The sequence below is a fragment of the Primulina tabacum genome, chromosome 17, assembly GCF_025594145.1.
Source record: "Primulina tabacum isolate GXHZ01 chromosome 17, ASM2559414v2, whole genome shotgun sequence".
NCBI lineage: Eukaryota > Viridiplantae > Streptophyta > Magnoliopsida > Lamiales > Gesneriaceae > Primulina > Primulina tabacum.
The window spans coordinates 13,526,137-13,538,146 of record NC_134566.1 but is presented as its reverse complement, the minus strand read 5'-3'; the positions used below and the strand labels follow the sequence as shown (position 1 = coordinate 13,538,146).

The 12,010-nt window shown below is 34.4% G+C and overlaps 1 protein-coding gene across 1 annotated transcript; it reads left to right on the top strand.

Moving 5' to 3' along the window:
• Nucleotides 1–4,952: 4,952 nt before the first annotated feature.
• Nucleotides 4,953–11,775, top strand: LOC142530512 (uncharacterized). Its single transcript, XM_075636346.1, has 6 exons — nucleotides 4,953–5,256; nucleotides 5,853–5,901; nucleotides 7,266–9,229; nucleotides 10,151–10,476; nucleotides 10,651–11,139; nucleotides 11,251–11,775. The coding sequence occupies exons 3-6, from the start codon at nucleotides 7,405–7,407 to the stop codon at nucleotides 11,773–11,775; spliced, it is 3,165 nt and encodes a 1,054-aa protein (XP_075492461.1). The 5' UTR covers nucleotides 4,953–5,256; nucleotides 5,853–5,901; nucleotides 7,266–7,404.
• The last annotated feature ends 235 nt before the right edge of the window (nucleotides 11,776–12,010 follow it).

The following is a 12,010-nucleotide window of genomic DNA, read 5'->3' as shown; positions in this document are numbered from 1 at the left end:
GTTAAAATGTGATATCTAAATTAGTACAAAAAATATCTAATTCAAGTCTACCAATACTTTATATTACTTCCTAAATGAGAAGTATTTTAATTTGAGTTTGCAAATACTTGATTTCGTAAATGAGATACTCACAATATGTATTAAAATACTGGATATTCGAATAAGCAACGTAAGTTCATCAAGTGTTGATATTTTTATGAAAGATATATTTGGATGACATATTCATCTCATTTAATAATTAAAAAAAAAAACAAATTCACAACTAAGCATGAAAATTTTAAAGTACTTAGTTTTACTTGAGAAGTACCTAATTTGAGTTTGCAAATACTTGATTTCGTAAATGAGATACTCACAATATGTTTTAAAATACTATATATTCGAATAGGCAACGTAAGTTCACCAAGTATTGATATTTCCATGGAATAAGCATTTGGATGACATATTCATATCATTTAATATTTTTTCTGTAAAAGAAAAAACAAATTCCCAACTAAGCATAAAAATTTTAAAGTATTTGTTTTTATTTGAGAAGTACCTAATTTGAGATTGCAAATATTTAATTTGGTACATGAGATACTCATAATATGTAATAGAATACTGGATATTCGAATATGCAACGTAAGCTCACCAAGTATTTATCTTTCCTTGGAATATGCATTTGGATGACATATTCATCTCATTTAAAAAAAAAATACTAATAAATATAATGAATAATTACCAATAAGTATTATGTCAAATAAGTATAATTGTCAAATAAGTCATTCAATGAATATCAAAACGTATTGTCAATTAATATTTATGAGTATTTTATAAATCATTGATCCAAGAATCGATAGATATGCTTAAAGTGCAAACTTCAAGCTCATTTACGAACTATGTTCATAATGCATCTCTCAATTAGTCCATGATGAATAATGAACTATGTTTATTTATTTAAATGGTATGAATAAGTATACTAATGAATTTTCCATGGAAAGATTGCATATTTGAATATCCAGTATTTTAATGCATATTGTGAGTATCTCATTTACGAAATCAAGTATTTACAAACTCAAATTAGGTACTTCTTAAGTAAAACTAAGTACTTTTAAATTTTCATGCTTATTTGAGAATTTTTTTACCAAAAAAATATTAAATAAGATGAATATGTAATCCATGATTAGTGATCGAGCAAAACTTTCATTGTAAAATTCTTAGTAAAAATTAATAATATTCAAGCTCAAAATAATCGCAAGTGCACGATGTCAAGTAATAATATAGTCATTGACTTTCAATAATCGCAAGTGCACGATGTCAAGTAATAATATAGTCATTGACTTTCAATAATCGCAAGTGCATGATGTCAAAATGTTCCATGCTTAGTGATTGAGCAAAACTTTCATTGTCTAAGGACTGTATTTCTCAATTATTATTCTCAGTTATTCAATTTTTAGCAGCGATACTTCAGATGATTGTTTACTACTACGATTATTAAATAAAAACTCAATTAAATGGTTCAAGGATTAAATGATGAAATAAATAAGCTAGAATGATTGATTAAAGTTCAATGAGAAATGAATTTGTTGTGAATCTCGGTTCACCTACCCTCGCTAATCTACTTAATTCGTTCGACAATGATCTATGCTTTCGACGAGATTTCATATCCAACTGAACACGCCCTCTCAAGCTATGCCAAACTAATTCAACTCAGTGAAGTAATTAAATCTCTTTAATTATTTATAAATGGTGAATTGCATGCCGTTTTATTAAATCTCATAGCTTTCGACCTACTGAACTATGACTATCAACGTGTATCCGACTTCATATTTCTCTGTAAATTGTAAATCCACGGATTATGCTACTCGTTCCTATCACGGACTATTCTCTCGAAGAACATTGTCCGGAAATCTTCAAATCTTCGCTCTAAGCCTTTTTTTCTCCTTCAAAGCTTTGTGGCTGCTGAAATGTCCTTGAACATTTCATCCAAATACATCTTACGCGAGCACTTGATGAACTTACGTTACATATTCGAATATCCAGTATTTTAATACTCATTTTGAGTATCTCATTTACCAAATCAAATATTTTAAAACTGAAATTAGATATTTCGCAAATAAAACTAAGTACTTGAAAAAGTTCAATACTTAGTTGCGAATTTGTTTTTTTTTAACAATTAAAAAAACTATTAAATGAAATGAACATGTCATCCAAATGTATCTTGGATGGAAATGTGAGCACTTGGTGAACTTACATTGCATATTCGAATATCCAGCATTTTAAGACTCATTCTGAGTATCTCATTTACCCAATCAAGTATATTAAAATTGAAATTAGGTATTTCGCAAGTAAACTAAGTATTTGAAAAAGTTCAATGCTTAGTTACGAATTTGTTTTTTTAACAATAAAAAAATAATTAAATGAAATGAACATGTCATCCAAATGCATCTTGGATGGAAATGTGAGCACTTGGTGAACTTACGTTGCATATTCGAATATCCAGTATTTTAATACCCATTCTATCTCATTTACCAAATCAAATATTTTAAAATTGAAATTAGGTATTTCGCAAGTAAAACTAAGTACTTGAAAAAGTTCAATGATTAGTTACAAATTTGTTTTTTTAAACAATAAAAAAATAATTAAATGAAATGAACATGTCATCCAATTGCATCTTGGATGGAAATGTGAGCATTTGGTGAACTTACGATGCATATTCTAATATCCAGTATTTTAATACTCATTCTGAGTATTTCATTTACCAAATCAAGTATTTTAAAATTGAAATTAGGTATTTCGCAAGTAAAACTAAGTACTTCAAAAAGTTCGATGCTTAGTTGCGAATTTGTTTTTTTTTTAACAATAAAAAAATAATTAAATGAAATGAACATGTCATCCAAATATATCTTGGATGAAAATGCGTGCACTTGTGAACTTACGTTGCAAATTCGAATATCCAGTATTTTAATACTCATTCTGAGTATCTCATTTACCAAATCAAGTATTTTAAAATTGAAATTAGGTATTTCGCAAGTAAAACTAAGTATTTGAAAAAGTTAAATGCTTAGTTGCAAATTTGTTTTTCTTTTAAAAATAAAAAAATATTTAAATGAAATGTACATGTCATCTAAATGCATCTTGGATAGAAATGCGAGCACTTGGTGAACTTACATTGCCGACTAGAATATCCAGTATTTTATTAATTTTTATGAGTATCTCAATTATCAAATGAAGTATTTAAAATTGAAATTAGGTATTTCGTAAATAAAAGTAAGTACTTCAAAATGTTCAATGCTTAGTTGCGAATTTTTTTTAAAAAATAATTAAATGAAATGAACATGTCATCCAAATGCATATTGGATGGAATGCGAGCATTTGGTGAACTTACGTTGCATATTCAAATATCCAGTATTTTAATACTCATTTTGAGTATCTCATTTACCAAATCAAGTATTTTAAAATTGAAATTAGGTATTTCGCAAGTAAAACTAAATACTTGAAAAAGTTCAATGCTTAGTTGCGAATTTATTTTTTTAACAATAAAAAAATAATTAAATGAAATGAAAATGTCATCCAAATGGATCTTGGATGGAAATGCGAGCATTTGGTGAACTTGCGTTGCATATTTGAATATTCAGTATTTTAATACACATTCTGAGTATTTTATTTACTAAATCAAGTATTTTAAAATTGAAATTAAGTATTTCGCAAGTAAAACTAAGTATTTCAAAAAGTTCAATTAGTTGCGAATTTGTTTTTTTTTAAATTTAAATTCAATTTACATGTCATCCAAATACATTGGGAATGGTGAGTGGAAAGAGAAGATAACCAATAGAAATAGGTATTTATATCATTTTTTATTAATCAAAAGGGTAAAAAAGTAAAAATGCATAAAACATGTATTAAAAACTAAATTGATCTTTTGTCAGGTATTAAAATACAAAAAAAAAACTCCTGAGTACTGAATCTTAAATAAATCATAGACAGATGTATTTTTCTCCAAATTGCCCATAAAATAAAGGCACATAAATATTTTTAATGGCTATTCTTGATGGTAATTTTTTAAGATTTACAAATTTAAACTTAAATTTTATATGTTTATTTATATTTTATTCTACTGGGAAAAAACACATGGGAACACTCCTCTGTTGTTGATAAATGTTGTTAAAGAAATGAGTCGAGAAGAGATTATAAGTTTGCAATTAGTAAATGATTTTAATGCTATTTTATTTATTAAATTTATGTTATTTGTTCAAAAATTGTTTTGTATTTCAAATCTAATTGAATTTATAATTGTTGCAAAATATATTAGTAATCAATCTTAAAATATAACACATAATGATGTCATAAAAAAATTATTAAATAAATATGAGATAAAGAAAAAAATATATAATCCATAGTGTTGACCACATTATTTTACTATTGTTGATTTAAGAAAATAAAAATATAATGTAAATAATGTATTTTAAACCTTGAATCAAATAATTTTGTCAATCCTTTTTTCCTCTATATTTTGGACTTTTATCTCTTTCACGATATTTTCCTTTATCATTCGTCTTTTCTTCTTTGTGAAAGAAGCAATATCATCATCATCTTCAATAACAATTCTTGTGATGTTGTCGCCATCAATAATTTGAATTTTCATATCTTTATTCTTTGATGATTTTTTTTATCTCTTTTTTTTATATGCTGAATTCCTTGCAAGAGTAACAACAATTTCATCATCCTTTGTAAGGCCCTGTAATTAATTATCCGGTAATTTGGCATAATTAGAATAATTATTGAGTTGTAAATTAAAATAATTATTTATGCCAAATAAATTCTAGAAGTGTGTTAAAAAAATGTATTTTAGAATATCGGAGTTAAAACAATATAAAAAAAAAATAATACATAGAGAGTTTAAATAACACACGAGAGCAAAATAAATTCAGACCGGGATAAATGGGCTTGAGTTACTATTTGAGTAACCAAATATACAATATATATATATATATATACATATACATACACACAACTTACCTTTAAAAGAAGGAAAAAGGAAAGAGAGAAGAAGAAAACCCATTTCCCTCAACCCAATTTTCGCAACACATGTAGCAGCTGCGGGAAAGTTGCGATATCTCCTCCGCCCGGTGTCCAAATCTCAATCAGTCTGAAGGGGTGTCTTCCTAACATCCTAGGCTTCGATTCAAGTCAGAAATCGCGAAGTTTGAGCAAGGATTCGAGTAGATCAAAGCTGCTATTCCGGTGCTCTGTTTCTGCGCGAATTCTTCCGATTTTGGGGTGAGAGTTTTGGTGTTGCTGCGATTTTTACAATTTGAATTTGTAGAAATGACTTAAAAAGAACTTGTAGCTCTGTTTGTTAGCTTTCTATAGCCGCTGGAATCATCAAATTTGGATAAGAAACGGAATTGATATGATTTTTGTACCAAAATGTGTCAAATCGAATCTGAAATGGTGTTGTGCAGGACACCTACGGTAATTCGAGTTTTTGTCAATTAAACGCTCGGATTCTGGACTTGTGATTCAAAAGAAAGTTGTAGAGCTATGTGGTATCTTCGTAATGATATAAGATTCGTTAAATTCCATTAAGAATTGAGGAAGTTATGCTCATTTTTCCGAAACTGCTCAGTAGGAGAAATATGTCCGAAAATCTGTTGAGTGGCAGTGTGTTCTTGAAAATTCTGGGATTAATCTACTGAGATTTGGAAGATGGTTTCTTCTAGAAAAAGTTAGATATTCGAGTATCTTTCATTTCCAATTGGCGGATATTGATTTGAGTTAATATTGAGTGAGATACGAATTTTATGCTCTTTTATGCCAAATTGGACATTGGTATGGAATGTAGTTCATGATCGGTTTATTGTTGCTTTGTTTAGGCCAAGGGTCTTGAAGTGAAGTTGTTATTGGATTGTCAAGTTGGTATATGTATGTTACAGCTCGGTAACATACGACAGTAAAACATAAATTATGTTTAATTGCCATTCTGTGTTACATTGATCGGGTGTATGACTTGTTGGCTGTTGGAAATTGTTAAATGCCTTCGTTGTGATCTATGTTTATTATTGTGACATATTATTGGCATTTAGCATCGGGCATACTGTTATGACATTCATGTTGAGCCCTATCGTTCTTGTTAGCCCATTGTTGATATCCGTTGTTATCTGGCACTGTTGTTTATCTCGGGATCATTGTGTGGCTGATAGGCCTATACACATGAGACCGTAGATGTGATTGAACAATCTCGTGGTTAGTGCAGTCTTTTGAGGTGAGCGCTGGGATTGTGTCATCTAGTTCGTTTTGTTGTGCCATCCTGTTATATCGTATCAGCTGTATGGAGGCCGAGTCATGGGTGTTATTCAGCACAAATTGGCATACCTCGCATACTTGGCAGGGCGGTTTAGCTGCATGACGATGTAGTTCTCCTGTGTTGTTGCTCGAGCATTATTCCAGTTGTTATCGTACCGTTTGTTGGCTCCTGTTATCCCGATTATTCGATGAGCCTTTCATGCATTGCATATTACATTTCATTATATGATTATGCATGATTTATGTTATTGTTGTTATTGTTGAACTGTTTCATACCAGAATCCTAACCTCAGTTGTTTACTGGGGGGGCTGCTGTGGTTGCTTTTTGGGCACCATGGTAGATCTCCCGAGTCGTTTTGCAGCATCAGGCCGAGGTTCCGCCAGTGGAGCTCGGGATTGAGGTTGGATTGCTTGGTTCTGTTCAGTGGAGTCTCCCAGATAGTCTATATGTATGTCTTGAGTTTGTTTCAGACTTGTATTGTACTTTATTTGTCGGGGAGATGCCCCGTGTATCTGTAGTAGTATTTGATTGCTTTGTGATGTTCTGAGTCGACTCTGTGATATTTATGATCTGGTGAGTATTTGATAAGTTTTAATTTCTGTTTAGTCCTGGCCAGTGCGGCTATAGGTTGTTGTATATTTTGATATAAATTGCTGCTTGAGTTTTTCGGGATGTCCTATTTACGGGGAGGTCATGCCGAAATTTTTCTAGGCCCTGAGGTCCGTTTTAAAGTATTTTAAACCTTTTTCCGCTGCAGTTTTAAGTCAAACCATTATTGTTTGATCATTAATTGTCATTAGAATAAATGAGCCTCACATCTTGGTATCAGAGCGTAAACTGGGATACGCTCGAACTAGAGTCTAGGACACTTCAGTCTTGGCACTATGGTTGTTGCGCCTGTGTATGCTACTTGACAACATGCTTATGTGATTATATGATTTGTTTACTTCCATTCTAATTGTTTTGGTGTTTTATCGTATAGAATAGAAGGAGGTGGAGAAATTCCTATTGATGAGATTCCTTTAGCTCGAGGTCGAGGTCGTGGACGTGGTAGACCTCGTGTCCATGTTGTTGATGATACTTTTGTTGAGCAAGCTGCTGATCATCTAGAGCAGCTTAGGATGGATGAGTTAGTTGCGCGTTTCCATTCTATGCATCCTCCTCGATTCAGTGGTTCAGAGGGAGCTGAGAAAGCTGAGTTATGGATTTCTGAGATTGAGGAATTGTTTGATTTGATTGAGTATCCTCCAGAGTGTCGATTGAGATTAGCTGTGCATCAGTTGAAAGATCGTGCTAAAATGTGGTGGTCTACTACATTGATGACCTTAGATGCTCAGAGGATCATTCCATCGTGGGATATATTCAAGTTGAAGTTTAAGGAGTGTTACTGTCCTCCATCATTCTACAGTTCTAAAGCTTCAGAGTTTCATCACCTGAAACAAGGCGATATGTCAGTGGCGGATTATGCAGATACTTTTTATGCTATGCTGAGATATGCTTCTCATGTGGCTGCAAGTCAGGTTGCGGTTGTTGAAAGTTTCATTGAAGGATTGAACGATCATCTGCACCCTTTTGTTTCTACCGGTAAGCCACTAAATTATCTTGAAGCAGTGGAAATAGCAAAAAGGGCTGAAGCTAGTCTTAAGAGGAGTGGCAATCGAGTTCCTACCCAACATCATCAGTCGGGGAGGCAACAATTCAGTTCATCTGGTTCTGCATCTCTTCGTCCACGTGGAAAACAATTTAAGAAGCCTGGTTTTAGTTCTTCGAGTTTAGGGAACCGTGGTGGATATCGTTACAGTGGACCTTATTGTGATCACTGTGGGGGCAAGCATTCCAGTAATCAGTGTGTTGGAGTTCAAGGGGTTTGTAATAATTGTGGTCGACCGGGTCATTTTTCTAGAGTTTGTCCTAGTAAGACGGGGAAATCAGCCCAGGCAGGTAGTGGAGCTCAAGGTAATAGAATTCCAGCTGCGTCCCAGTCTTCCCATCAGCCTAGTCGCCCTTCGCATCAGAGCAGAGGGCAAGGTGGTCAACAGAATCAGTCATCTGCTCATGTATTTGCCTTGACTGAGGATGAGGCTCAGGCAGCTCCAGGTACTGTAATTACTGGTAATTGTACTCTATGTGGTTTTATAGCACGAGTGTTATTTGATACTGGAGCATCTCATTCCTTTGTTTCTCATGCATTCGTTGTTTCGCATGATCTTCGCACCACTAGTATGAATTCCAATCTATCTGTTGTTACTCCGATGGGCAAAATGATTATCACTGATAATTTGGTGTTCAATGCGGTTTTGTTTCACGATGAAAATGTTTTATATCTGAATCTCATACTTCTACCTATGCATGACTTTGATTGCATCGTTGGTATGGATGTTTTGACTGCAAATCGTGCCACTGTTGACTTTTATCGAGGAATAGTTCGTTTCAGACCTAGCTTTGCTCCTAAATGGAATTTCTATGGTCGTGGTTCTCAAGCCAAGATTCCTCTAGTTTCTGCCATTGAAATGAATCGATTGTTAGATTCTGGTCATGAAGGTTTTCTGGTTTATGCTGTGGATCTATCGCAAGATGAGCGACGGATTTCTGATATTCCTGTAGTCCGTGAGTTTCCTGATGTGTTTCCAGAAGAGATTCATGGCTTTCCACCAGAACGAGAAGTTGAGTTCAGTATCGAATTAATGCCAGGAACTGAACCCATATCTCGAGCACCATATCGTTTAGCCCCTGTTGAGCTAAAAGAATTGAAAGAACAATTACATGATTTGTTGAGTAAAGGTTATATTCGTCCGAGTTCTTCACCGTGGGGTGCACCGATTCTATTTGTCAAGAAGAAAGATGGAACGATGCGGATGTGTATTGATTATCGGCAACTGAATAAGTTTACTGTCAAGAATAAAAATCCACTCCCTAGAATTGATGACTTATTTGATCAATTGCAAGGTACTTCGGTGTAATCTAAGATTGATCTCCGTTCTGGATACCATCAAGTGCGAGTTAGACAAGAAGATGTGCCGAAAACAGCATTTCGCACGAGATACGGACACTTTGAATTTTTGGTTATGCCTTTTGGTTTGACCAATGCTCCTGTTGTGTTTATGGACTTGATGAATCGAGTATTTCGTAAATATGTCGATTGTTTTGTGATTGTATTCATCGATGATATTCTTGTTTATTCCAAGTCCGAGGAAGAGCATGCCAAACATTTGAGATTAGTTCTTCGAATTCTTCAAAAGAAGCCGTTGTATGCCAAGCTATCCAAGTGTGAATTTTGGTTAGATAGAGTTGTGTTTCTCGGCCATGTCATATCTCAACATGGTATTTCTGTCGATCCAAGTAAAGTGGAAGTAGTTCTGAACTGGGCACGACCGACCAATGTGCCAGAGATTCGTAGTTTCATGGGTTTAGCTGGTTATTACCGGAGATTTATCGAAAATTTCTCAAAGATTGCTAGACCTATCACTCAACTGACTCAGAAAAATCAGAGATTCATTTGGTCTGATGAATGTGAGTCAAGTTTTGTCGAGTTGAAGAAGAGATTGACTTCTGCACCCGTTCTTACCATCCCAAGTGGTTCTGGAGGATTCGTTGTTTGTACCGATGCATCTAATCGAGGTCTAGGTTGTGTTCTGATGCAGCATGGCAGAGTTGTGGCATATGGTTCTCGTCAGTTGAAACCGCATGAGTCTAAGTATCATGTTCATGACTTGGAGTTAGCTGCTATCGTTTTTGCTCTCAAGATTTGGAGACATTATTTGTTTGGGAAGCAATTTGTAATCTATTCTGATCACAAAAGCTTGAAGTATCTGTTCTCTCAGTCAGATCTGAATATGAGACAAAGACGTTGGATGGATCTTTTGAAAGATTATGATTGTGAGATCCAGTATCAACCGGGAAAAGTGAATGTCATTGCCGATGCTTTGAGTCGTAAGGTTGTTGATATTAGTTTATCCTCAATTCATGTTTCTAAGTTACGAGAGGATATTTGCACTTCTGGGTTGGATTTTCAAATCCAAGGTAATGCTGCTTGTGTATCTCAGATTTTTGTTGAGCCAGAGTTGATTCAGATTGTAAAGTCAGCTCAGAAAACTGATGATCAAGTCCTGAAATCTTATGAGTTAGTATCTCAAGGACACCAATCTGGTTTCTCAATTCACTCAGATGATTCTCTTCGATTGAATCGTATATTGGTTGTCCCAGATATTCCTGAATTGCGTACAACCATCCTTAAAGAAGCTCATTGTACTCGATATAGTATCCACTCAGGAGGAAGGAAAATGTATCATATTCTACGGCCTCAGTTTTGGTGGAAGAATATGAAAAAGGATGTGGCTGAGTTTGTGTCTCGTTGTATGATCTGTCAGCAAGTCAAAGCAGAACGAATGAGACCTGGAGGATTACTGCATAGTCTTGAGGTTCCTCAGTGGAACTGGGAGCACGTGGCTATGGATTTTGTCACGCATTTGCCACGTACTTCTCGTCATTTCGATGCCATTTGGGTGATTGTCGATAGGTTATCTAAATCGGCACACTTTATTCCGTATGAGAGGACGTATTCGTACAAGAAAATGGCTCGTCTGTATATTGAAAATGTTTTGAGACTTCATGGAGTTCCAGTTGCAATAGTCTCAGATCGTGACCCTAGATTTACATCAAAGTTTTGGACTAGTTTCCAAAAAGAAATGAGTACACAACTTGCGATGAGTACTGCGTACCATCCTCAGACAGATGGTCAGACAGAGCGTACAATCCAGACACTCGAGGATCTGCTTCGAGCTGTAGTCATGAATTTTAAAGACAGTTGGCAGGAAGCTTTACCACTAGTAGAATTTTCATATAACAACAGTTTCCAGGTGACTATTGGTATGGCTCCTTTTGAAGCTTTGTACGGCAGACGATGTCGATCACCTCTTTGTTGGGATGAATTTGGTGAGAAGCAGTTGACTGGACCTGACATTATTCAGGAAATGCATGATAAAGTCCATTTGATTCGTCAGAGAATGAAAGCTGCCCAATATCGGCAAGCTAGTTATGCTAACAGACGTCGTCGACCTCTAGAATTTCAAGTTGGAGATTTTGTGTTTCTGAGAATCTCTCCGTTTAGAGGTGTTGTTCGTTTTGGCATGAGAGGTAAGTTGTCACCTCGTTTCGTTGGCCCCTACAAGATTGTTGAGCGTATTGGGACTTGCGCTTATCGTTTGAATTTGCCTCAGTCTTTGTCTGGCATCCACGATGTTTTCCATGTTTCTATGTTGCGTAAGTATGAGCCCGATCCGTCTCATGTGATTCAGCCTGATGAGGTTGAACTTGATCCGTCTTTATCGTATACTGAGTATCCTGTTTGTATCTTGGATCATAAAGATAAAGTTTTACGCAATAAAGTTATACCACTTGTACGTGTTCAGTGGTCGAGACATGGGGTAGAAGAATCAACATGGGAAACAAAACAGAAGATGAGAGCATCTTATCCATATCTGTTTGATTCTTAGTAATGTATTGTTGGTTTCGTATCGTGTGTAAGATGTATGTGTATAAACAGAAATTTCGAGGACGAAATTTGTTTTAAGGGGTGGAGAAATGTAAGGCCCTGTAATTAATTATCCGGTAATTTGGCATAATTAGAATAATTATTGAGTTGTAAATTAAAATAACTATTTATGCCAAATAAATTCTAGAAGTGTGTTAAAAAAATATATTTTAGAATATCGGAGTTAAAACGATATA

What these genes read in the sequence shown, in the direction of transcription:
- LOC142530512 (XM_075636346.1), top strand. Translation starts at nt 7,405, where the DNA reads ATGGATGAGTTAGTTGCGCGTTTCCATTCTATGCATCCTCCTCGATTC. An exon ending in TTCGATTGAATCGTATATTG is followed by an intron (nt 10,477 to 10,650) that starts GTTGTCCCAGAT and finishes ATGATCTGTCAG; the next exon opens with CAAGTCAAAGCAGAACGAAT. An exon ending in CATATAACAACAGTTTCCAG is followed by an intron (nt 11,140 to 11,250) that starts GTGACTATTGGT and finishes GACATTATTCAG; the next exon opens with GAAATGCATGATAAAGTCCA.